Raw genomic sequence first — 27,286 nt, 5'->3', positions numbered from 1 at the left:
GCTCTTCTGTCACTTGTAAACACAGAAGTCTGGCATCTATGCTCGCTTCCCCAGGCAGCACCCTCAGAACCTCCCCACACAGCGCGAAGGCCGGACAAGGAGGGACAGTTGCCGATGCATGGATGTGTTTATGGGCTTCAGAGACAGCATCCCATGTTGAATTAGGCATGCATGGCTACACCCTTCCTCCTCTGGGTGCATGCCAAGGCACGGCCCTTAAGGCTCTTCAAAATCCTCAGCACCAAGCCCATGATGCTCTTAATCCGGCCCTGGTCCCCCTCCACCGCCGCTTCCACCTACACCACCCATAGGTGTGCGCAGCCTATTGCATTAAGGTGTGCACCCCAAAGTTGAAATACACATGCATGTGTTTGCCTACAGGTACATGGCCCCGATACATTACTCTCCCTGCTGGCAAAGAGAAATAGAGCAGAGCAGGTCCGAGGGAGATCTTTCCCATCTCCTCACTGGCAATGCTATGTGCCCTAGGTGATTAGGGTGTGCCCAGGCACACCCAGCACACCCTGTGCGCACGCCTATGTCACCGCCACATCCACCACCACCTCAACCTCCCTCCTACTCCATATGGGCCTCGTCCTTCAGAGATGAAGAACATTGTTTTATTTTTCTGTTTTTTTTTTTTGTTGTTTTAAGTTATTTCCCTATCCACATTTGTTTGCAGAGCACTTGCCATGCTCTTAATTACGTTTTGCTGCCATTTGCAGCACTCTAGCCCTTTCCTTTGGTGTTTTAGAGCCATTTTAGTGCCTTAAAGTTCGGGTCCCCATTGACTTTAATGGGGTTCGGTGTCCGGGAAAAGTTCGGTAAAAGTCCGGGACACGGACTTTTTTTTAAAGTTCGGCCGAACCCGTCGAACACGGACATCTAGGTGTCCGCTCAACCCTAATGAGGACACGAGGCCATACAATGCGATTAGAGGAGAAGCGTTTTAACCTCAGGCTACGCAGTGGGTTCTTTACAGAAAGGGATACTAGACTGTGGAATTCTCTACCACAAATGGTAGTAACTTCGGGGAGTATGGCTACTTTTAAAAGATTCTTGGATGTACACCTCAAGGATCAAAACATTCAGGCGTATGGGAAATGATTACAACCACACACACCTACACAGGTTGAACTGGATGGACTATTGTCTTTATTCAACCTCACTTACTATGTAACACTGACACCTAGCTCCTGAAATAACGATATATAATCCCAGCAGATCCTGTTGCAGCAACACGCTTTTTGGGCCCTAGCGTCAAAGGGTAAATTGCTGAGCGCTAAACGGCTCACCTTCTGTCCAGATCAGAGCAAAAAATAAATATGGAACGCTTCACGAATTTGCGTGTCATCCTTGCGCAGGGGCCATGCTAATCTTCTCTGTATCGTTCCAATTTTAGTATATGTGCTGCCGAGGCAAGCACAGATCTAAGGCAACGCAAAATGTGATTATATACCACGTGCCCCTCTTCTGCCTGCATATTAGGGAGAGTCGCATATGAGCTTCCATAATAGTTTTGAAGCATCAAGCCTTCCGAAAGCCAGCCGCAAAACGGTAACCTAAATTTGGAGCCCGATCCAGTCAAGAGAGCGCCGTCAGATTGATCAGCAGCTCAGTTAGGCGCTTGGACAGCCTGGTCGGTTAGCCGCAAGCCACGGCCTCAATTTGTGGCCCAAACCGGCCACGTGAGGTATCCACCGGTCAACTTGGTCAGGCACCTCATCTCGGTCAGCTCGGTTCAAGTACCCAGGCAGCCTTAGACTAAATTTTCGGGCCGACCCAGACACCCCAGGTGCAGACCCGTGGATAAAGAAACATCCACCCCCCCCCCCAAGGCTATAACCTCCGCAGGGAGCCAAAAGGACATCCTTGCCCCAGTCACTAACCACCCCCCCTCCCCCCTTTACTGGAGCAAGTGGCAAAGCCAGCTCCTACCCAACCTTGGAGGGTGGAGTATGGGGGTAGGCTGAGCCCAAAAGACCACCAGGACTGTTAGATGGGCTGGGGGAAATAGAAGGGAACCCAGGGGTCCGACGTCCACCCGGAGACCGCAAGAGCTACGGGGGGACACTACTCACCATATCAACGACAATTGGGTGGGAGCCACTCCAGACTACCTCTCCACTCGGGGTGGGGGTGCTGACAGCCAAGGGGCACGCTGCAACTTAGGCCAACCCAGGTAGTGTGCCTCCCACATCATGGGCCAGCCCCAGTCCATTGAGGCTCTTTCATGGAGAGGCCTAGCGCTGGACTATAACCTGCACACTCGCTGGCTGGACTGGGAGACCTTAAGGATCTAGGATATCCATTCTGACTGGGATTGCAGTTCCCTCAGGAACATAACTAGCTAAAATTAAACTTTCCCTTTTAAAAAAAAAAAAGAAAAAAAACACAAGCTAAGACCGAAGACTCAGCCAGGAACTAGGTCCTACTCCTAAACTAGGCAGAAACAAACCGAATCCTATAGCAGATTAAGTGGATGTATACCTTCAGGGACAGCCCCAAAGGCATGGTAAAGTTTTTTCCTGCCTAGTTTCCTAATCCTGTAGGGGGCAGCATAATCCAACGGTTAAGAATATGGAGCTGCGTCTGTCAATGAACGATCAAGAAAAAAAACTACCTATAGCAGAGCTGGAGTATGCCTCCCTGGGACTGCCCATAAGGGTAGCCAGATTTTCTGCCTAGTGTCCTAGTCCTGTAGGTGGCAGTATAACCCAATGGTTAAGAATATCAGGAGCTGTGCATGTCAATGAACAAAAGAAATTGTTTTGATAAACATTTGCGCAAATATCTTGGGGCCTTAAGTCAGTTGCACCTTTTTATTCTACTGGTTCTGTGCTTTGTAAAATACCCCCAAACCATATAGCTTTCAGAGTTTCAGAAAGTATAGAAGTGGAAAAAAAAAAAAAAAAGGCAATGGAAAATTTGCAAATATGTTCTTGGCAACCCAACTTAAAATTGGAGCGCAAGGGTTAAGCTGGCTACATATACAATTTTCCTTTAGATTAAAACCCTACAATAGGAAATCAAACCTAAACACTTCAATTTGTATGCAATCAGGCAGGCCCTGGCACTACCATAGTTGAAGGTAAATGTAAAGGAAATTGAACAATTAAGTTGTAAGAAAAAGGCTGGCCATACATTATACAACATTCTTGTACAATTTTACTTTAGGTTTACCAAAACCATATGGAGGTCAGACCTAAACACTTACAATCTGTATACAATCAGGCAGGCCCTTGCACTACACAGTTGAAGGTAAATCAAAAGGAAATTAAACAGGTAAAAAAAAAATAAATAAAAAATTGTATAATGTATGGCCAGCCTAACCATGATAAAGACCAAGTCATTGACACCAATTTAAAAAAGTACCTGTGCAAGGTTAAGAAAATCTTCAGAACAAGAGCTTTAGGGAGATACCCAAGAACTGAGATTGAAAACTATTGTAGATTAGGATGTGGTTAAAAAACAAACCCACATACACAAAAAATTATAACAAAATTCATAGAATTTTATTGAATGTGAATTAACCAGTTTTAATAGTTAATGATCCATGTATGTTTTTAGTCGCTGCAAATGTCAGTGTTGTTTATCGAAATACTTCAATTTTCCAGCTGGGTCAGGAATTATCTGAAAGAAAGGGAACAAAAAAAAAAAAAAAAACAAGTTAAAAGTGGCTCTTATCCAGGGATTCTACTAACATTACTGGCAATTAGACTTTTTCACAGTCACATTGTGAATGAGCAGTTGGTTTTGTTGGTCAGGGTCAGGTGGAGTTGCTTGCAGGCAGCCTAAAATATAGGGGAACAAAGCAGCAGTACGGACTCCGCCACACACAAGTTATTTGGCAATATAGGATACCAGCATGTAATGCTTCAGCAGCCTATACAACTCATTTATGCTGTATAGGCCTCAGCACCCATGTGCATTAAGCCTATAAGGCATACAATAAAAGCAGGGGTGACTAGCACTGGTCAAAAGAACTAAATATCCAGATTTAAAAAAAAAAAAAAAAAAAAAAAAAAAAAGGGATTTTTGTCTTATCTTAAAAACCATTTCTCTGATGTTTGACAGCTCCTGAGCTTCTTAACCACTGGGTTATACTGCCCCCTACAGGAGGAGTAGGACACTAGGCAGAAAAAAAAAAATTCTGGCTACGCCTATGGGCAGTCCCAGGGGGCATTCTCTGTGTTACAAGCAGTGTCAGAAGAATTACAACTCCAGAGGTGTGGGTGCTGTGTCCATCAATCAACATCAGGGAAATTGATTTTACGGTACGTCACAAATCCCATTTTCGACCATTGGGACATCCCAAAGCAGTGTTAGCCTTGAGAATTGTTCCGTTCTCACCCCTCATGTTTAACCTATAGCCTACTAGGTAAATAGGAGCTCACACCAAAAGAAAAAAAAAAACGCATCCAATTTATAGAACTTTGCGAAAGTGTGTACCGACCACCAGGTGGCCGCCTTGCAAACCTGCGTCACTGGAGCCTGACGGAAGGCCCAGGACACACTGAGCGCCTGAGTAGAATGCACCTTTTCAGGGAAAGGAGGGACATGACCCTTGATGGACTAGACCTGAACCACTGTCTGACCATCTGGAAATGGTCGGAGGGGAAGCGGCCAACCCTTTGAGGCCCATCCATGAGCACAAATAGTGGGTCTGACTTCCTAAAGGACTCCGTAGCTGCCAGGTACACCCCAATTGCTCGGACCACGTCCAAGGCATGCAAAAAATTCCTACTGATTTTTTTGGCCTGGGACACGAGGTCTTCATTCAACTGAAAATCAGAGACAACCGGAGGAAGGATGATGGACAGAGGCAAAGAACCACCTCTCTGAACCACCAATTAAGGTGGACAGGAAAATGCCACCGATTCAGATACCCTGTGCGCAGGCGATAGCCACCAAAGGCCACCTTGTGGGACAGCGCAAGGAGGGGAATCTCCCGAAGATTCTTAAAAAGGAGGCTTCTGGAAAACCGAGCACCAAAATTTGTCATTTTTATCACCATAATATTATTTATTGATACCAGTTTCACTTTATCACTTATATTTATTTATCTTGTATACGATATCACTCATCGACCACTTTAAGATGCCACACTTTAGCACTTTGTATTTGAACACATTCACTGAAGCACTTTCTATTTATATTCATATACATTTTATATTCATATATATTTGATATACATTTTATTTATTTTCATATATATTTTTTACTATACGATATTTATTTTTTAGATAATTTATATTTCACTTACAACTTAACTGCATTAGTATTGTCTTATTGATTATGTACGTTAGGATTTTTTAATCATATTTATATACAGTTTGGGTGTAAACCCCCCCCCCTCCCTTTTATTCCATACCTACAATTCACCTATAGGCAGCGCCAGCTACCTCACTACACCTTACAAAAAGAAAAATTTGCCAGGACCAAAGATCCCAGCAAGGAAACCGGTAATGACTAGGTAGAAAAAAAAAAAAAAAAAAACTGAGTTGTTATAGCAGAGTGTGTATATCCCTGGGACTGCCCATGGATGTACCCAGAATTATTTTCTGCCTCGTGTCCTACTACTGTAGGGGGCAGTATAACCCAATGGTTATGAATACCAGGAGCTGTGTCCGTCAAAGAAAGAAAAATATTTTTTACCAATACTACCCCCTCACCCACCTTTCACTTACTTGATCCAGTGCGGTGCCTATCCATAGAGACTCCCCACTGTCAAGCTTTGCTGATAGCGGGTGCTATTGGCTCCTGCTACTTTCAGTTAAATCGTGTGAAGAGGGAGAGGGGTCAAGGCCGAGGCGCGTTGTCTGTATATGAAAAGAGGCAGTGCAGCTCAGGATAGTGCTTGCAGATGGGTCCCCATAGGAAGCAGTTTCTATGGGGGCCCCCCATGGAGGAGCCAGGAAAGCAGGCGGGGGACCCCAGAAGAGGGGGAGGATTGGGGTTGCTCTGTGCAAAAGAGCAGAGAAAGTATGACCAAAAAAAAAAAAAAGGTACACCGTTCATTTTCTTTTCCTTTTCCCTTAACTTTTTTGCAATCATGTAAGAAAACAGTCCACGTGATAGCATCGCTAAAGTTTAAGACAGGTCTATTAGAAACTATTAGACCCTTCACTTCTCCAGCTACTGAAGACAGGAAGTGATAGCAGAAACAAGCCTGCAGGTGGGATGGCAGAGCCCTGAAACATGGTCGTTTGCACTTACAGGGGTTCATGGACGAGATCAAGTAGCTGTACAGCCACCCAAATCCCCCACATCTGAAAGCAGACGATTGGCTTATCAGATCTAAAATACACAGTGCGTGTAAAACCCCTCATTACTGCCAACACATGAACACAGAAGCAGAGTTCAAATGCCAGACATTAGCGTTTACAACTTCTGACTGACTTAAAAAGCAAGGATTTCCTCATCAACAGCCCAGCATCTTACAATTCACATTATATGAAATGAACAGCCCAGTGAATTTTAAACACACCTAGCTAAGGTATGTTTGAAAAGTCTACTTACAACTCTTGTCTCGGCCACCAAGCTTTCATAGCATCTTCAGGCCTGATCTAATTAAATCAGACAAATGTTTTCAGAAAAATATACAGATGCTATCCAAAATGTATTCAGAATGATCCTACTTTAGAAGTCATAAGAAAAAAAAAAAAAAAAAAATATAGCATAGCATTGCTAACTAGAAGCATCAACTTTCTTAATGAGCAAATTTAAAGTGAAAAACTGAATTTTTGTAAAATCTTCCTGTAAAATTCCTTTCCTGACAGTCGCCGCCCACTTACAGTCTTCACCGTCCTGTGTCTCTCACAACACGGAGAATATAACATTAACCTCTTATCCACAGGAGCAAGCTAGGCATAAGACTTGTTAAAAACAAAGCAATTTACATAGACACACCTACAGGGGGCTGTCCTTCTGGTCCAATACCCCCGGCTAGCCTCATTCCCAATTCAGTTTGGCAGCAAGAAGTAGAAAGTCCATGAACCCGAAAGAGGGGCGGGGGCGGCGACTGTCAGAGGACTCAGAGAAAGAATTTTACGGTAAGATTTTACAAAAATTGTTGTTTTCTTACGTCCTCTGACAGTCGCCACCGCCACCCAAAGCAGTGTAGACCTGAGGGGTGGGAAGCGCAACAGTCACAAAGGCAACGCAGCGCCCAGGTCAGAGAAAGGAACCTCTGAACAGAAGGGTAAATCCTCTGGGTAACAGAAAAGCTCAACTGGAGCAAACAACCCAGGAAAGCAAACAAGGGGGAAACAACCCCAACAGCCAGGGACCTACACAAACTAGGTCCCCCTTAAGGCACTGCCGCACATGCGGCCAAAAGGAAGCATCTGCAGATGCCAGAACATCAAGTTTGTAAAATTTGGAAAAGGTGTGCACAGAGGACCAAGTCACAGCCTTGCACACCTGGGCCACCGAAGCCTGATGCCGGAAAGCCCAGGACGCACTCACCGCTCTGGTAGAGTGCGCCTTTACAGGGAAGGGCGGTACCCGTGCCCTAATCGAATAGGCCTGTACAATCGTCTGTCTGATCCATCTAGAAATGGTTGCCGCAGACGCGGCCATACCCTTCCGAGGTCCCTCAGGAAGGACAAAAAGAGAATCAGACTTTCTGAAGGATTCAGTGGACGACAGGTAGACCCTGATCGCCCTGACTACATCCAAGGAATGCAAGGCACACTGCCTAGGATGCTTAGGGTTCGCAAATAGCGAAGGTAAGACAATATCCTTGTTAAGGTAAAAATCAGAAACCACCTTAGGAAGGATTGGTTAGGTCGCAAGACCACCTTATCCCCATGAACCACCAGGTAAGGGGAGCGGCAAGACAAGGCCGCCAACTCCGACACTCTGCGAGCACAGACGTGATAGCCACCAGAAGGCAACCTCTCTACAGCAGAGGCAGAGAAATTTCCCTGATGTTTTCAAAGGGAGGACGTTGCAAAATGGACAGGACCAAGTTTAAGTCCCAAGGGGGTAAAGGCGCTCTCCGAGGAGGAGCTAAAATGACGCGCACCTTGAATAAAGGTGCGTATCAACGAATTAGATGCCAAGGGGCGCTGAAAAAGAATAGTGACGCTGGTCCACACCAGATTGGAGGAAGGCTAACACCCTCGCCACCGAAAAAGAGCGAGGATGGACGTCCCTGGACTCACCAGGCAAAATAAGCCTTCCAAGTACGGTAATAGATCTTACCCGACGAGGCCTTCCTAGCCTTGAGCTGGGTAGAATGACTGCCGACGAGAGACCCCGATCTCTCAGGACCTGGCTTTCAACAGCCACGCCGTTAAAGCCAGCGACCGTAAAGCAGGATGGAAAAAAATCGGCCCTTGAGACAGCAGATCGTCCCGTAAGGGGAGTCGCAACGGAGGCTCGACGACCAGTTCAATGATGTCCGCGTACCAAGACCGGCGCAGCCAGTCTGGGGCCACCAGAATCACCAACTTTGGTTCCGAAATAAACCTGCGAAGGAACCTGGACAACAACTGAATCGGGGGGAGGGGGGCACAGATCAGGCGATACTGATGCCAAGGCACCACTAGCGCATCCAAGGCATCTGCCAGAGGGTCGCAAGTTCTTGCCACGAACCTTGTCGTTTTGCCGAGATGCGAACAGATCCACACCTGGGGTTCCCCATCTTGCACACAGCATCTGAAACACCTCCGGGTGTAGGGACCATTCCCCCTGGTCCAGGGTCTGGCGGCTCAGATAGTCGGCCTGCCAATTCTCCACACCCGGAATGTGAACTGCCGAAATTGCTGGGACATGAGTCTCGGCCCAAGCCAGAACCTCGGTCACCTCCAGGGCACTCCTGCTGCCCCCTTAGTGATTGATGTAGGCCACAGCAGTGGCGATGTCCGTCTGCACCCGAACAGGGCGACCCGAAGCTGATCCGACCAACGGAACAAGCACAGCCTGATCGCTTGCAGTTCCAAGATGTTTATCGGCAGCGAGGACTTCTCCGACCAAGTGCCCTGGGCAGACAGCATGCCCAGCACGCCACCCCAGCCCAACAGGCTGGCATCCGTGGTGATCACCGTCCACAACGGGCGGAAGGATGTCCCCTCTGTCAGAGCCGGGGACTGAAGCCACCAGGAGATCTACTCTGACGTGGCGGCTCAGAGAGATAATCCTTTCCAAGGATTGAGGAAGTCTGTCCCATCTGGCCAGGATCTCCGCTTGAAGAGATCGCGTGTGGAACTGTGTAAATGGTTATCGCCTCGAAGGCAGATACCATCCACCCCAGGGACCGCATGCAGGTCCGGAGTGATGAGTAGTCGTTGTCCCTGAGGGACCTGACATCGTTCTGCAGAGTCCGGAGCTTTTCCTCCGGCAGAAAGACTTGCTTGGGCAGAGTCCAGAAACATTCCCAGGTAAGGGAGACGAACAGAAGGGGACAAGGTCGACTTGTGAACGTCGATGGTCCACCCGAACTCCTGGAGCGTCTGAACGGTAGTGGACAGATCGCGTAATAGGCTCAGGCTGGCACTCGATCTTAACAGGAGATCGTACAGATACCCCAAGATCACAATCCCCTGCGCCCGCAACAGGGCCAGAACAGGAGCCAGCACTTTGGTAAAACACCCTTGGAGCCGAAGCGAGACCGAAAGGTAACGCCACAAACTGATAGTGTTCCTCCGCGATTGCAAACCGGAGGAACCTCTGGTGACTCTAGAATATTGGGGTGTGTAAATACGCATCCTTGAGATCGATGGAAGCCAGGAATTCTCCCGGGCTTAACGAGGCCACCACCCAACAGAGGGATTCCATGCGGAACTTTTGAACCCACACGAAGCGGTTCAGAGCTTTCAAGTCCAGAATCGGACATACCTTGCCCTCCTTTCTGGGCACAGTGAACAGATTCGAGTAAAACCCCCGAAACCTGTCCCGATGAGGCACCGGGACAACCACCCCTTGGGCGAGGAGATCCTGAACCGCCCGATGAAGATCGCGCAACTGATCTGGGGTCAAATGAAGATTTGAGGGAAACAATCTGATGGACGCGAAAGGAATTCGATCTTGTATCCCGATCTAATGATTTTTCCGAACCCACCTTTCTGGAATCCAGAGCAGCCAAGGCTCGAGAAAACCGAGCAGACGTCCCCTCACCCCTGGAATGGGTGAGGGTGTCCCTTCAGGTTGAGGCGGAAGGACCCGCCGGGCCAGCGTGGGTGGATTTTGGTTTGCCAGCCCAGGGCCTCCTGACCACCCAGGCCCTTAAAGGGTTTCCCCTTGTCCTGTGCCTTGGAAGGCACGAAAGGACCCCTGGTTTGGTTTAAAAGGGCCCCGCTTGGTACGTGAACTGGACCTGTTTGGGCGGCTTTCCAATTTCAAGATCAATTACGATAAATTAGAATTGCTCCCTATTCATGTGCCCCCCGTCCTGGCTTTGACTCTACAGCGATCTTTTGGCTTTAGATGGCGGGAAGACTACCTCCCATACCTCGGCGTGAACATCTCCCCTGACTTGAAAACTCTATATGACAGGAACTTTGGCGACTTGTCCTGGAATCGTGGGCGTCCCACTCGGTAACGTGGTTTGGCCGTATTAAACGTGCTTAAAATGACCATCCTCCCCCGCCTGATTTATTTGTTTAACACGGTTCCCATGCATTTACCTGTATCCTTTTTTAAACGTCTGCAACAGGCTTTTCTAAAATTCGTCTGGAGGGAAAAGAGCCCACGCTTGGCCTATGCTGTCCTCAGGAGGACGAAAGCCGACGGTGGTGTCGGCCTTCCGGATGTCACACTATACTACAAGGCTATGGCATTAGTTCGTATGCTGATCTGGGCGCATGATGGTCTATCTAAACCTTGGGTTCCCTTGGAGAAAACGCTGGCGGGACGGAATCTTGCGGGTGCCCCGTGGATTCAGCCAGGTGATCGTGGACTGTCGGCCTGGACGTCACCCCTGACTATAGCCACACTTCGTATCTGGGATGGCCTTAACATGTCTGGCGCCATGTCTTCCGGCGTGTCCCCTTTGGCTCCCCTGGGTGGATTTCCCTGGTTCCCCCCGGGAGAGGATGTACGCTTTTTTCGCTCTTGGAACGCTGATGGCAAACTACTGTGGGAAATTTGCTACACCTAGCGACTCTTCGCGACCGCTTCGGCGATTTTCCGATGTCCGACTGGCGATATAGGCAGCTGACTGATTTTTTCGCCACACTCCCGCCTGCTCCACGACCGATTACTGGCCTCTCTGCCTTTGAGAAGTGGTTTGTTGACCCTCCGGAATCCCGCCATCTACTGTCGCACATGTACAAATTGTTGAGTGGGGTTTCCTCCTTGCCCCCCTATTTCATGAGGGAATGGGAGAGAGAGCTGGGGGTAGAATTCGCTCCCCCACAACTCTCTCGCATTCTGCGTTTGACCCATGTCTCCTGCATTAGCACCAGGATACAGGAGTCGGCCTATAAATTTGTAGCCCGATGGTACAGGACCCCTGCCAAATTGGCCCGGATTTTTCCGGGCTCAGACCCCCATTGTTGGAGGGGCTGCGGCCAGGTGGGCACTTTCCTCCACATTTGGTGGGAGTGCCCCCTACTGCAACCCTTCTGGGACGCTGTACATCTTTGGGTATCCAAGCTGTCGCTTACCCCTCCTTCCCGCACTCCCCTTCAATACCCGTTCCATGATACACGCTCTTCAATCAAACGCTAGAAACGTAGTATAGTCCCTTTCCTGCTGAACGCCACCAAGTGCCTCATACCGAGGCATTGGCGGAGTTACACCTGCCCCACGTTTTCTGAGTGGAAGCGTGAGGTCAACCTGGTGATGGAGGCGGAACGGCGAGTTCTCACATCACAGGGCAGGGAGGAACGCTTTAAGGGCACCTGGATGGGGTGGATGTATTACTCTGATGAGATCTCAGATGTGCACACACCTATTATTAGCGGCTGAGCTCTAGGGCTCCGGCCTGGCCTTCTCCTGCCGGGGGCCCGCGCCCCCAGTCCGGATCTCCCTTTCCCTACCCGTTTTACCCTCCCCGTTTGTCTCTTCCCCTTTACTGTCTCTTCCCTTCTTTTTCTACCTCCTGCCTTTCTCTCTCAACGTCTCTTCCCTGAGGCCAGTGGCTGATTCTGCTGAAGTATATGATGTAAGGTGGATACTAATGTGCACTGATGTTAGCACTATGTGTGGTGTCTGTCGGGCTCTCCGGGCTCCTTTGCGGAGTTCCCCCTTTTTTTGGGCGGCACTGACAGACGCGGCGCATCCTGGGGGTCATTGGATGTACTTACTGTTTGGCCGATATTGGCACACGCCTTCACAATGCCTGATTGACTGACCCCCATGGACACTCCTGTTTCACTAATGATGTCCGGACTGAACATAATGCCGATTGTGCCTTCTGTTTTTTTCTAAATGCACTTCTGTACTACTTTTTTATTCTATGTTTTTTGTATGTGAATTTGAACTTGATAAAGATTTAAAAAAAAAAAAAAAAAAAAAAGTGCCCCGCTTACCGTGGAAAAACGTACCCTTGGGGTTCTGGGGATGCAGAGTGCTCTTGCCCCCAGTGACCCCCGTCACCAACTCGTCCAGAGAGTTCCCAAAAAGACGATTCCCCACATAAGGGATGTCAAGACACAGTCTCTCCGGAAGTCTGGTCAGCTCGAGCACCAGACAGCCGTGCCACCAGAAGAGCCTCATCCAAGGCCGCGTCACACAGGTACAAAACCGCCAGATGGGTCTGCTCCACCACCTCCACCAGTAGTCGGAGGGGCGGAATCCGCCTCACGAGTGCGTTTGAGCACCTGGGCCCAATCAGCCACAGCCTGAGACCATACCAGAGGCGAAGAAGGGCTTCAGCACACCTTAGGGGACACAGTCCATCGCAAATCCGTAGGAGACGCGAAAGGGTAACGGTATTGAAACAGTTTTGGTACCACAAAAGGGCGCTTTAAATTACATCATTGTTCGTTAACCGTTTCGTGAAACTCAGCGGGACAAGGGAACACCCGTGCTGCTTTTTGGCTTCTGCCAGTCCCAAGGGAAGACTGCTTACCCGGTGGGTTGGGCTCATCCTCTAAATGTAGTGTGTCCTTAACCGAAGCAATAAGCGCAGACACAGCAGCACGTCCTTTAGCCGCTTCAGGGGAAGAATCATCCCTAGCCGCTTCAGGGGGAAGAATCATCCCCATCTTCTTCCCCACCTCCCCATCAGAATGAAAGGACCAAGACCCCTAAGGGGTACACTTTACAGGGCAACCATATCAGACTCAGATGCAGAGTGCTCTGACAGCGATAAATCCACCGTGGACGCTAAAGTCGCAAGTGGGGCAGCAAGAGAAAAATTAAGATTCAGGAGTACCTGAATCATTCACCAAGGCTGGGGGGGGGGGGGGGGGGGCAGAAATATGCAGTCCTGGGACTCCATGAGAAAAATACTATGGTGCTGGCCCTTTTAAGACGCGATCGCAGCGACCCACCGCAATAGGGATCCCACTAAGGTACCCCCCTGAGATGGGAAAAGCACTGAAAACAGAAGAATATTCCCCAAAAACAGCAAAAAGAGCCCCCAGAAGTGTTACCACGCTGCTGGAAACTATCTCTGGATACAGTAAAGGAAGTGATGTCACCCGCTAGAGGCTGAACAGGAACTGACTAAGGGAAAATGGTTGCCAATGCATCTGAATGGGAGGCTCAGGGAAAATGGCCACCGAACATGTGCAAAGAAGAACACCTTACCACACACAAGATGGCGCCCGAAGGTGCCAAAAAAACTACATTAGAGCTGCAGAAAGTGCCCACAGTGAGGCCAGAGCAGCTGCCCATACTCAAAATGGCAGACCCGCAGTTTTTTCGCACTGCCATGTCTGCACCCCCAAACGCACTAAGTGGACAGGGATAGGGACCCCCACATGGCGATACCTGCGCCTAGAAGCCCCCACAGGGACAGGGAGGGATGCGAGCCCCGGACACAGACATGAGGGGAGAGCACAGACACATGCAGACTGTCATCCCCAAACAGAGGCCCCACACAGAAGTTACTTACCCCTCCATACGGCGTGGGCACATCGATATCGCGGGAACCCCCCACCCCAGATGGTGGGGGGGGGGGGCAGTCAGCCGAAATAGGATGCGTCGCACGGTCAAAACCGCATGTCGAGGCATCCCGGCGAGGTAGCCACCTTGCAGGCTTTTGCCCCAGAGGACAGGGGCAGGTCGTTTGCTAGGCCAGGGCGCACGCATAGCCTGCTAAATTGCGGGCTGGGAGTCCATAAGATCCTCTGTCCTGGAGTGGCAGGACGACCAGTCCGATTCCCAGCTCCGCAAACGCTATAGTCTTCCGAAGATCCGACTAACTAAGCGCAGAAACAAATAAAAAGCTAGTAGTGCAAAGAAACATTTGCAGAAAATAAAAGTAATAAAAACAGAAGGCTGAGACATGTAGCCCCAGCACAGGGAAAGCCCATCTTACTCCTTACTAGGCAGAAGACAAACTGAATTGGGAATGAGGCTAGCCGGGGGTATTGGACCAGAGGGACAGCACCCTGTAGGTGTGTATGTAAATTGCTTTGTTTTTAAACAAGTCTTATGCCTAGCTTGCTCCTGTGGATAAGAGGTCAATACCCATTGGTGAAGACTGTATGAGTGGGCGGCGACTGTCAGAGGACGTAAGCGAAAACTGAATTTTTGTAAAATCTTACCGTAAAAATTCCTTTGAGTCCTCCGACAGTCGCCGCCCACTCATTCAGTCTTCACCAATGGGGATGTCCCAAAGCAGTGTAGACATGAGGGGTGGGAAACGTGACCGTCATAAAGGCAACAGTACCCACGTCAGAGAAAGGAACCTCACATGAACCGCAAGGTAATCCTCTGGGCAACAGAAGCTCAACAGGAACAACCACCCAGGAAGCAAATAACCAAAAGGGGGAGAAAACAACAACCCCCAACAGACAGGGGCAGGCAACGACCTGACCCCATCAAGGCACTGATGCACACAGAACTTTGCAGCCAAAGGAGGCATCTGCCGATGCCAGATCAATTTTGTAGAACTTTGAATTTGAAAAGGTGTGCACTGATGACCAGGTCGCAGCCTTGCACACCTGAGCCACCGAAGCCTGACGCTGGAAGGCCCAGGACGCACTCACCGCTCTAGTAGAGTGCGCCTTGACAGGAAAGGGCGGTACCCGTTCCTTAATCGAATAGGCCTGAACAATCGTCTGTCTGATCCATTTTGAAATGGTCGCCGCAGACGCAGCCATAACCTCAAGGGCCCTCAGGAAGGACAAAAAGAATCCGACTTCCGAAAGGAGTCAGTGGAGGACAGGTAAATCCTGATAGCCCTGACAACATCGAGAATGCAACACAAACTCCTTAGGATGCTTAGGATTCGCACAAGCAAAGGCAAAACAATGTCCTCATTAAGGTGAAAATCAGAAACCACCTTCGGAAGGAAGGACTGGTTAGGTCGCAAGACCACCTTCTCTATATGAACCACCAGGTAAGGGGAGCGGCAAGACCAGGCTGCCAATTCCGACACTCTGAACGCTGAAGTGATCGCCACCAAAAAGGCAACAAAAATTTCCCTGATGTTTTCAAAGGGTAGGACGTTGTAAAAACGGACAGAACTAAGTTCAAGTCCCAAGGAGGCAGAGGCTCCCTCCAAGGAGGGGCCAAGTGACGCACACCCTGAACAAAGGTACGAATCAGTTTGACGCCAGGGGGCGCTGAAAAGGGACGGCCAGAGCAGACAGCTGGCCCTTAATCGTGGTCAACGCCAGGCGCTGATCCACACCAGTTTGCAAGAATGCCAACACCCTCGCCACCGAGTAGGCACGAGGAGAGAAGCCCCTGGATTCACACCAGGCAAAATAAGCCTTCCAAGTACGGTAATAGATCTTACCGGAAGAGGCTTTCCTCGCCTTGAGCAGAGTAGGAATGACCTCAGAGGAGAGACCCCTGTCTCTCAGGACCTGGCTTTCAACAGCCATGCCGTTAAAGCCAGCGACTGTAAAGCAGGATGGAAGATCGGTCCCTGCGACAGCAGATCGTCTCGTAACTGTAGCCGCCATGGAGGCTTGACGGCCAGTTGAACAATGTCCGCGTACCAGGACCGGCGTGGCCAGTCCGGGGCCACCAGAATCACCAACCTCGGTTCCGAGACTAACCTGTGCAGGAACCTGGACAACAACTGAATCGGGGGGGAAAGGCATATATCAGACGATACCGGTGCCAAGGCACCACCAACGCATCCGATGCATCTGCCAGAGGATCACGTGTTCTTGCCACGAACCTTCCCACTTTGTTTAGCCGGGACGCGAACAGATCCACATCCGGGGATCCCCATTCCGCACACAGCATTTGAAACACCTCCGGGTGCAGGGACTATTCCCCCTGGTCCAGGGTCTGGCTGCTCAGATAAATCGGCCTGCCAGTTCTCCACACCCGGAATGTGAACTGCCAAAATCGCCAGGACGCGAGTCTCGGCCCAAGACAGAATACTGGTCACCTCCTGGGCCTCCCGTGCACCCCTGGTGCCCCCTTGGTGATTGATGTAGGCCGCTGTGGCATTGTCCGTCTGCACCCGCACAGGGCAGCCCTGAAGACGATCCGACCAATGGAGCAGGCACAGCCTGATCGCTCTCAATTCCAAGATGTTTATCGGTAGGGACGATTCCTCCACCGACCACGTGCCTGGGCAGACAGGTTGCCCAGGACACCACCCCAGCCCGACAGGCTGGCATCTGTGGCAATCACCGTCCACAGCAGCGGCCGGAAGGATTTTCCCTCCGCTACAGCCAGGGACTGGAGCCACCACAGAATATCCAGTCTGGTTTGATGACTCAGACACCCTCAGGTCCAAGGACCGAGGTAGCCTGTCCCATCTGGCCAATATCTCCGCCTGGAGAGACCACGTGTGAAACTGTGCAAACGGTATCACCTCGAAGGCTGACACCATTAATCCCAGGGACCGCATACAGGTCCTGAGTGACGAGGAATCGTTGTCCCTGAGGGACCTGACCTCGCTCTGTAGGGTCCGGAGCTTGTCCTCCGGCAGAAACACTTTCGCTTGGGCGCAGTCCAAGACCATTCCCAAATATGTGAGATGAACCGAAGGAGACAAAGTCGACTTCTGGACGTTGATGGTCCACCGGAACGTCTGAACCGTAGTGGACAGATCGCGCAGCAGGCTCTGACTGGCACTCTACCTTAACAGGAGATCATCCAGATATCCCAAGATCGCAATACCCTGTGCCCTTAACAGGGCCAGAACAGGAGCTAGCACTTTGTAAAACACCCTTGGAGCCGAAGCGAGACCGAAAGGCAACGCCACAAACTGATAGTGTTCCTCCACAATTGCGCATCGTAGGTGCCTCCGATGACCCTCGAATATGGGGGATGTGTAAATACGCATCCTTGAGGTCGATGGAAGCCAGGAAATCTCACGAGGTCAGAGAGGCCACCACCGAGCGGAGTGATTCCATTCGGAACTTTTGAACGCGCATGAAGCGGTTCAGAGCTTTCAAGTCCAGAATTGGACGCACTTTGCCCTCCTTTCTGGGCACGGTGAACAGAATCAACTAGAACCCCCGAAACCTGTTCTGGTGTGGCACCAGGACTATCACCCCTTGGGGAGTAAATCCTGCACCGCCCGACGAAGATCTTGCAAACGATCTGGGGTCAAATGCAGATTTGAGGGAAAGAACCTGTCCGCCGGCCGTGAAAGGAATTCGATCTTGTAACCCGATCGAATGATTTCCTGAACCCACCTGTCCGGAATCCGGAGCAGCCAAGGTTCGAGAAAACCGCGCAGACGTCGCCCCACCCCTGAAACGGGTGAGGGCGTCCCTTCGGGTTGAGGCGGACTGGGGCACCGCTCCAGCCTGGGCAGCTTTTTGCTTGCCCGCCCAAGGCTTCCTTTGGCCACCTTGGCCTCTAAAGCGTTTTCCCTTATCCTGTGCTTTGAAGGCACGAAAGGACCCCTGGTTTGGTTTGAAGGAAGGGCCCCACTTACCCCGGAAAAATTTTCCCTTAGGATTCTGAGGCAACAGAGTGCTCTTGCCCCCAGTGACCCCCTTAACCAATTAATCCAGGACCAATTAATCCAGGAATTCCCCAAAAAGACGAGACCCAGCATAAGGGATGTCAGACACTGTCTTCCTGGAAGTTTGGTCAGCCAAACAGCTTTTCAACCAAATCAAGCGGCGATTAAGCACTGCGACACTAGATAAGCGTGCAGCTAAAGGAGCCTCATTTAAGGCCGCATCGCACAAATACATGACCCCTTGATAAATCTGGTCCACCATCTCCAAGGTAGTAGGGGGGGGGGGGGGGGGAAGAATCAGCCACGAGGGTGCGTTTGAGCACTTTGGTCCAATTCACCACGGATTGAGCCACCATGACCGAGGCGAAAATAGGTTTCAGCATGGAACCCGCCACCATGTAGGAATGTCGGGCAAGAGATTTCAGCCTCCTATCCGTAGGATCCCTAAACACCGGAGAATCCTCGGTGGGTACCAGAGTGGCCCTGTTCAATCTGGCCACAGTGTGATCCACTTTGGGAGCCACAGACCAGCGCAAATCTGTAGGAGACGCAAAAGGGTAGAGGAGTTGAAACTTCTTTGGCACCACAAAAGTGCGCTTCAAGTTATGCCATTGTTCATTCACAGTTTCGTGGAACTCAGCGGGGCAAGGAAATACCTGCGCCGCCTTACGGGATCTGTGGGTACTAAAAGAGGACTGTTTTCCCAGAGGATTGGGCTCATCCTCTAAATGTAGTGTTTCCTTAACGGCAATTATCAGCGCATCCATAGCAGCGAGGTCCTCGGCGAGCGAGACCACTCAAGGGGCACACTATCTACAGCAACCATGTCAGATTTAGAATCAGAAGAAAGACCCTAGGCCTTTTTCTAGTATCCCGTTCAGACATCAAAAGATCCACCTTGGACGCTAAGGTCGCAAGTGCGGCAATCAGAGCAGAAGATTCAGAGTAACCTGAATCATCCACCAAAGCTGGGGCAAATTTGCTGTCCTGGGACTCCATACCAACAAAATTTTTTATTTTTTTTCTCAAAAGGTACTGGCCCTTTAAGCGCACCGCGATCCCCCGCAGTACACCGCTGTGAAGGATTCTGCAAGCAGACCCCCAAACAGGAATAAGCTTGATAGCCAGAGGTATTACCACAGAAAAACAGCAAAGACAGACCCCACAAGTGTTAACCACACGCCTGCCGATCTCTTCTGTACAGAAAAAGGAAGTGATGTCACCGCAGGAGGCTGAACTAGGACTTCAGACTAAGGAAACATGGTTGCCCATAGAAAGCAATGGGAGGCTCCGGAAAAAAGGCCGCCGACATGTGCTCAGGAGAACACCTTGCCCCACACAAGATGGCGCCGTAAGGCGCCAAAATACACTACATACATCGCTGCAGAAGCACCCATAGTGAAGCCAGCATGCTGCCCACACCTAAAATGGCAGACCGGCAGTTTTTAACCCCGCAGCGGTCGCCGCACGTGTCTGCACCTCCACACACACACCATAAAGTGTCACATAGGAGAGGGACCCCCACCACCCACATAGCGAACTAGCTAAGTTAAAGTCACCGCAGGGACCGGGAGAAAGGGAGCCCCAAAAACACACAGATATTAGGGGATACCACAGACACACAGGACTGCCAGCCCCAGACAGAGGCCCCACACAGAATGTACTTACTGTACCCGATGGCGTGGGGTGCCTCACATCAAAGGGAAACCTCCCACCCCAGATGGCGGGGGTGCAGTCAGCCAAAAACGCAGGACGCTAGCAACACACGGAAACCGTGGGAGAGACGTCCAGGGCTTTTATCCCCGAGGACAGGGATGGGTCATTTGCGAGGCCAGGGCGTACGCATAGCCTGCTAAACGCTCGATGGCGGGCTGGGATTCCATAAGGCCCTCTGTCCTGGGAAACCTGGACGACCAGTGCGACTCCCAGCTCCGCAACGCCGTCTTCATCCGAAGATCCGACTAACTAAACGCTGACAAAATAAACAGCTAGTATTGCAAAGAAAAAACACATTTGCAGAAAATAAATCATAAAATAGAAGGCTGAGACTGTAGCCCCAGCACAGGGAAGCCTATCTTACTCCTTAACTAGGCAGAAGACAAACTGAGTTGGGAATGCTGATGGCAGGGGGTATTGGACCAGTGGGACAGCCCCATAGGTGTGTATGTAAATGCTTTGTTTTTAACAAGTCTTGTGCCTAGTTACTCCTATGGAGATGAAGTCCATACCCCATTGGTGAAGACTGAATGAGTGGGCGGCAACTGTCGGAGGACGTAAGAGAGTGTGTTTACCAAGTAGCAGTCAAGTTTTTTTCACAAGCTAATAGGTGTGCTGCCTGGCCAGACTTCTGGGTGCTACAGAAGGTGCGAGTGACCGATTGCTTTGTAGTGGAAAATCATATGGGTAGGTGTAAAGCCAACAGATCACTTCCACACACTGGAAGGTGCAACACCACCACAAATCGCTGTAGCATACCCAAGTCAAACATGGGACGAGCCCAACATAGCACAATCAGATTTTTATGCCAACATATTTGAGATTGTGCTATGGGTTAGGCTCTTCTGAGGCAAGACTGAGCCCTCCCATTTCCCCCACTTTTCTTTGTGTAACAAAGTCTCAAGATTGGGGGTGGCCACGCAGGCTGCCCCTGACCATGGAGCGTAAGGGCACCTTGCAAACAGCAAGGCTACTAGGAAAATGTTTGACTGATGAAACCCAAGTTGAATTGTTTTGACATCTTGTTTGTTTTATCCTAGTTTGTAATCCTGGACTGGGATGGAGAAAGGGGTGGGGAGGATAGTTTATCTTGTGCAGGTGCAACGGTGGTAAATTCTCTAGGTTGCGGGGTGATTGGCTGCCTGTATGGTCTGGAGACTCCAGTCATGGTTTCATCACCTAAGTGTCAGCTTGTGGTGTGGATTGCACGACTTGAGTCGACGTGCAGATTACCAACATTGAGCACAGCGTTCCGAGCACAGCGGTCCCACGGTGGGGAGTGGCTTTCCTCACAAAAAAAAAAGAGAAATGTATCCAGAAGCAGGTGCACCAGGGCTACTTGAGGTAGTGTTCTGGGGCCATTTTTGGACTGTCAGGTTGCATGTGAACAGTAGCAGAGGTACAAACTATCCCAGATAGAGAGCTTTTGGCACTCTCCTTTGTATCCATTTTCAATAGGTCATTGCATTGCCACTCCTAGTGTACTATCCGAAGAAATGATAGGTCACTAGTATGATATAGTTTAGACTCAGGAACATAGTCTTAAGCAGACAATTTATGCAGGTACAAATTTGTAATGTTACATGTTTAGAGAAGAAATTCTAGGGATAAATTTATGTAGCCATTATGCATGCATAGGATTACAGGGTGGAAAGATCTGCGACTTCCAAAAGACCCCTTAACCCCTCATCCAACTGAACCACAGAAATTGTAAAACTTTGATCAGTAATTAAAGAAAATTAGTTGCAACTCCAGCCAAAAAGTGAAAAAAAAAAAAATTAATTCATAGAAGTATGTGAGCCCCTTGGAACTCAACTTCTTCAGCAGTAATTTTCCATGAAATAGGATCTGATCCTCATCTAAGTAGTAATAGACAAACAGAAAGCGCTTAAGCTGCTAAAAAACATTATTGAACACACCTATAAAGTATTCACAGTGATGTAGGAACAAGCAAGTGAACCCTTGGAGTGAATATGGGCAGCAAAGACTTCAAGCAAGCTCTTTCAGTAGCTCTGGATCAGGCCTGCACAACATTCAGGAGGAATTAGATCAAACCTCTTCACAAAACTGCTTCAGCTCAGACTCCTCTGTAGGATGTCTGGCATGAATGACTCAAGGTTATTCCTCAGCATCTCTATGGGGTCAAGGATGATAAAAGTCAGACAGCGCTGCACCCAATAAAAAATTAAGTGTAAAGAATCCCTATTACAGCAGCTATCTTTAACACATAAATGTGTGAAAATTAAAAAAGGCGGACTAAGCAAATATACTGTCAATATAACAATTGCAGATATCACAAAATAAGTTATAAATACATTTAAAAATGTACTGCCCATTCCACAAGCCACAAAAAGTGCTCCACTTATAAGAAATTGGATTAAAAGTTCAAATAATGTGCTTCCAAATAGTGACAAATATGCACTATTCCACACAGCGATCCACCCAGAGTAGAAAGTCCATTAGTGCTCTGTTCAATGCGAGAGTTAAAGAGTCCCAAGCACACCTAGACAGCATAAACTTTGAACGGATATAAAAATAAAAAAAAAGTGGTACAATCCTCCTCTCCCTAGACCCACAGAGATCCACTAGACCCACAGAGATCCACTGAAAAGGAATATGAAAGGGAAAGAGACTCATGTAAAACTATACTGGTGATTTTATGCAGTCCAGGGGGTGTGCTTAGGACTTCACTATTTGGAAGCGCATTTAAAATTTTAATTAAAATTTTTAAGTGGAGCACTTTGTGGAATGGACAGTTTTAAGTGATTCTATTTAGATTGGGTTATACATACATTTTGTCACATTGTTTCACATATAAAATGTGTGATATCAGTATTGTTAGATTGATATTGTATATTTGCTTAGCGCTGCCTGACCTATATTTTCTATGAGGTTAAGGTCAGGAGTGACTGGGCGACTCCAAATGGCATTCTTTCTTATACCAGTTTTGAGGATTTACTTCAATGGTTAGGGTCATTGCCCTACCGCATCCACCAACTTCTAAGCTGTGTCGGCAGCCTGATACCTAGGAAGATTTGTTAAACTTGGGAATGCATTTTCCGCTTGATGGCAAGTGGTAGTGGCCCAAAGTCAGCGAAGTAAGCCCAAATCATGATGTTCCCTCCACTATACTTCACCATTGGGATGAGGTTTTGATGTTGGTAAGCTGTGCCTTTTTGCACCATACATAGGGCTGAGTACAATTCCCCAAACAATTCAACTTGGGCTTCAGTCAAAAAACATTTTCCTAGTAGCCTTGCTGTTTGCAAGGTGCCCTTTGGAAAGCCTCAGATGCACAGCAATGCTTTTTTATTGGAAAAACAGTAGCTTCTGCGATTGTGTTCTGACATGGACACTCTCCAGTTCAACGATTTACATATGGTAGACTCATGAACAGTGATGTTTATTAGTTCCAGGAAATGTCTTCAAGCCTTTACTGGTTGATTGAGTTTTTATTCTAAGTTGTGCCTTAGTTATCTAGGCTGGATGCACCCTTCTAGTAGCCACAGTACTAAACAGTCCCCATTTATAATCAGTGTCTTAAATGATTGATGCCAATTTGGAAATTGCTTTAATTCCTTTCCAGCCCTATGCAGATCAACTACTTTTGATTGTAGGTCTTCAAAGAGCTCCTCTTTGCAAGGCATGGTTCACATCTGTAGCTGCTGACTTAATATTGGGACACTTGCCTGTCCTTGAATTCAGCGATGTGGGCGCCCCAGCTGATGTTTCCACCATTGCCTGTAAGGGAAACTGGCAGTGAAGCCTCACAGCTTCACAGCCAGTTCCCTACTGCGCATAGTGCACTGCGCTTTTTGAATGGTCCCGATGGTGGGGAAAGGAGGGGGGTGGCCGACTTTGAGTGATCACACCGCAGCGAGATCACATGAAGTGGGAGCGGGTACCCATCAAAACCAGGTACCCGTTTCTCCCTGCAAAGTGCCAGATACACGGAGCTTCACCTTTTGAGTGGAGATTCACTTTTAAGGGTTTGTAAAGTCCGAAGGTAGTCAGATAAAAAGCCTGCTCTGAAGCAGCTCCCCCCAGCCCCCCTAATACTTACCTGAGCCCCTTCTCTATCCAGCGATGTCCATGAGTGCCTCAGCCATCCGGGAATCTCTCTCCCGATTGGCTGAGACACAGCACCATTGGCTCCTGCTGCCGTCAACTCCGCTAGCCAGTCAGAAGAGAGGGGGCAGGGCCAAACAAATTCAAGGAGCTGCAGCAAACTGTTTGTTGTGGAGGCACTCAGAAGGGAGGGGCCAGGAGCTCCAGCCAGGGACCCGAAGAGGAGGATCTGGGCTGCCCTGTGCAAAGGAAGTATAACATGTTTGTAAAGTCTCGCTTTTTTTCCCTATTAAAATAACCACCTTAAGCACATTGTGTTGTCTATTGTTGCGATTTAGATGACCTGTTATGGCAAATTACTGCAGAAAACCAGTTAGTACCAAGGGGTTCACATACTTTCTTGCTACCATATATGACATTGAAGCCTTAATAAGAGGACAGCAGGAGGCAACTAAGCGGTTTCAAAAGAACGCCAACATGGCAAATCAAGTTTTTCTAATTTTTTACATTTAAGTGGAAGTAAACCCTCCCATTGTTTTCAGCCAAGGAAGCTGCCATCTTGGCTACTGTTAAATCTGCAACTGCCATGATGCTGCACAGGTGATTCTGTATGACACCAGCCATTGGAGGGCTTGACAGTTAGTTGAGAGTACACCAATGCGACCCGCTAGCATTTCACACATGTTGGGAATGTTAACTTTTTTTAAACTTAAAAATCGATGGTTTTACTGTTAGCGGTAGTACAGTAGTAAAAAAGTGTCCCCTGCAAGTTAATGGCATAATGTGCCAGTATGCATACACATTATGAGAGACTTACCTGTGAAACAGATCCTTCCAGCGACACTTACTGACAGGGCTTCCATCTTTACCCGGTCTTCCTTCTGGGTTCACAGGCTCCAGCCATTTGAATGACGCCACTCCCATGCATTCGCACGGGAGTCACAGCACTCAATGGACGGCACTCAAGAATGCTGTCCAGAGAGCAGAGTGAATGTGCCAGTGACATTACCCATTTGCTATAGATGTGCAAATCTCTTAAAACCATGCACGTTTTGGAGATAATCACTGTCTCTACAAATAAGCCTCATTACAGGATTAATTGTAGATACAAAATTAAAAAGCAGACTTAACTAGATCTTTAAGTCAAGAAAAGAGGTCTGCCTAATACAGTGCAGTTTGTCCCTATACCTAAAATGTAGAATTTAAAAGTGGGCCTTTGCTGCCAGCAACAAAAGCAGACAGTTGAAAGAAGGCTATCCATCTATAAAATGAACCCCAAGAAATACACATACATACATAGCAATTAACCATTGACAGACACCAATAGATGTATACTTACTGTTTCACTGCCAGGTTTCCAACCAGCAGGGCAAACTTGGGGAAAAAAAAAAAAAAAAAGCTTTGATCAAAATTTGTTCTTTATCAATAAGCATAGTTTGCTTCTCACAAAAAATATTCAAAAGTTTAAAATGTCTGTAAACTCCCAACAATTAATTTTGTATTTGCCATCTTTTGGTCTAGTAAATATACAATTCTTGCTAAAAAGGAAAAAAAAAAAAAGTCATAGGCTAGGTTCACATTTGAGCAGGTTGTGGTTGATGCTTTTGGCACATTTTGCAGTGTTGCGTTTTTGAACACTAGAGTTAGAATTGCTAGGGGTAGCATCCTAACAATTACTGCTAAACTTAACCTTTAACCCTTGCCCCTTAACTTGGTCCTAGCCCTAAACCTTAACATGCGACTTCAGACAAAGGTTTCTGTACTACTTTAATGAGACTGATGCTACCGAGAGCCACAGTGTAAAGTCACAAAGTCAAATCACATGAAAAGTCCCATTTTCCTATTCGAGAACAAAAAAAAAAATCGCCGGCTCCCTCCACACAAAAAATGTGACACTTGCATTCTTGGTGCGGTCCGTTGAAGTCTCACACGCAAAACGCAATCTGCTGCAAAAAAGTCACCCGCTCAAAACGCACACAGATGTGAACTAGATCCATAGGAAACCATGTTAAATGGACATAAGTGCATTTCCGCAAAACACTAAAAACACAGGGGTGAACAATGTAGCATAGTAGGCAAGTTTAAATAAAGACTTGTACATCCAGTTCAACATGTGTAGGTGTGTGTCAGTGACAATCATTTCCCATATCCCTGTATATTGTGTTTTTGGAGATGCACATCCGAGAGCAATAAGTAGCCATACTTCCCACCGATACCAATTGTGGAAAAGTTCCACATTCTCATCACCCAGACAGTGAAAAACTCCCTACGTAGCTTAAGGTTAAGTCGCTTCTCCTGCAATCTCATTGTGTGGCCATGTATCATCTTACACTCCCTAACAGTGAATAGTTTTTCCTACCTGGAATCACCATTGAGGTATTTGTAAATTGCCATCATGTCCCCTCAGAGTCTTTTCCAACGAGAATAAGTTTAATGCTTGCAGTCGCTCCTCGAAATGAAAGGTCCTCCTATCCCCTAACTATTTTCATTGCCCTTCTTTGGACCCTCTCCAGCACATTCCTTCTGAGGATTGGTGACCAGAACTGGATTGAATACTCCAGATGTGGCCAGACCAGAGTTCTGTAAAGTGGCAGGATTATAGTTAGAGTACATCCCTTTCTTTATACATGCCAATATTCTGCCCGATTTGGCAGCTGCCGCTTGACATTGCATGCTATTCCTCAGTCGGTCTTCCACTAGAACCCCCAGATCTTTCTCCATTCTTTATTCCCCCAGTGAGTAGTTTGCATTTGTTTTTAGCCCCCAAGTGCATTACCTTACATTTCTCCACATTAAACCTCATTTGCCATGCAGTTGCCCACACCATTATTTTGTTCAGGTCATTCTGTAAGATTTCTATCCCGATGTGAAGTTATTGCCCAGCTTATTTTAGCTTAGTCCGCAAAAACAGATTGAGAACTGAATTGAGTGAACAGTTAGGGCAACTACAGTGCTCCTCCATTGATCAGTATGAATGAGCATTGTCGTCATTTAAGGACGTGAGTTGTTACTATGTTCCTAGCAGTATACTCTGAAAATAGAAAGCAAGAACACAGGATTTTTGTAAGAACTTACCGTAAAATCCTTTGAGTCTATTGACAGACGCAGCTCTTATACTGTTGGGTTATGCTGCCCCTGCAGGAGTAGTAATAGGCAGGAAAAACGGAATTTTTGTAAAATCTTACCTGTAAAATTCCTTTCTCTGAGTCCTCCGACAGTCGCCGCCTCTTCATATTCGTCACATATGGGGTATTAGACTTTGCTCCGAAGGAGTAGCTAGGCAACAGAATATGTTAACAATAAAGCTTTAACATATCCCACCCTCAAGGGGTGGTCCCCTCAGTCAATACCCTCCTACTTCCTGCAACCATATCTCAGTTTTAGTGGAATAGCAGTAGAGTATACATTCAAACCCCAAAAGAGGGGCGGGGGCGGCGACTGTCGGAGGACTCAGAGAAAGGAATTTTACAGGTAAGATTTTACAAAAATTCC

At 48.2% G+C, this 27,286-nt stretch overlaps 1 protein-coding gene across 1 annotated transcript in view; it reads right to left on the bottom strand.

Annotated features, from left to right (window-relative positions):
* Positions 1-3,493: 3,493 nt before the first annotated feature.
* PRDX4 (peroxiredoxin 4) overlaps positions 3,494-27,286 on the bottom strand; it is a gene marked incomplete at its 5' end in the record, with an annotated part of 62,110 nt that continues 38,317 nt past the window's right edge. Inside the window, 2 exons of the mRNA XM_082246853.1 lie at positions 3,494-3,633; positions 25,134-25,168. Coding sequence (XP_082102979.1) covers positions 3,583-3,633; positions 25,134-25,168 — 86 coding nt within the window. The 3' untranslated portion in view covers positions 3,494-3,582. The remainder of the gene's footprint in view (positions 3,634-25,133; positions 25,169-27,286) is intronic.

Source organism: Pelophylax lessonae (genome assembly GCF_965119305.1).
Source record: "Pelophylax lessonae genome assembly, chromosome: 2".
Taxonomy (NCBI): domain Eukaryota; kingdom Metazoa; phylum Chordata; class Amphibia; order Anura; family Ranidae; genus Pelophylax; species Pelophylax lessonae.
The sequence above is the reverse complement of the archived record's forward strand: the minus strand, read 5'-3'. Positions and strand labels throughout refer to the sequence as shown.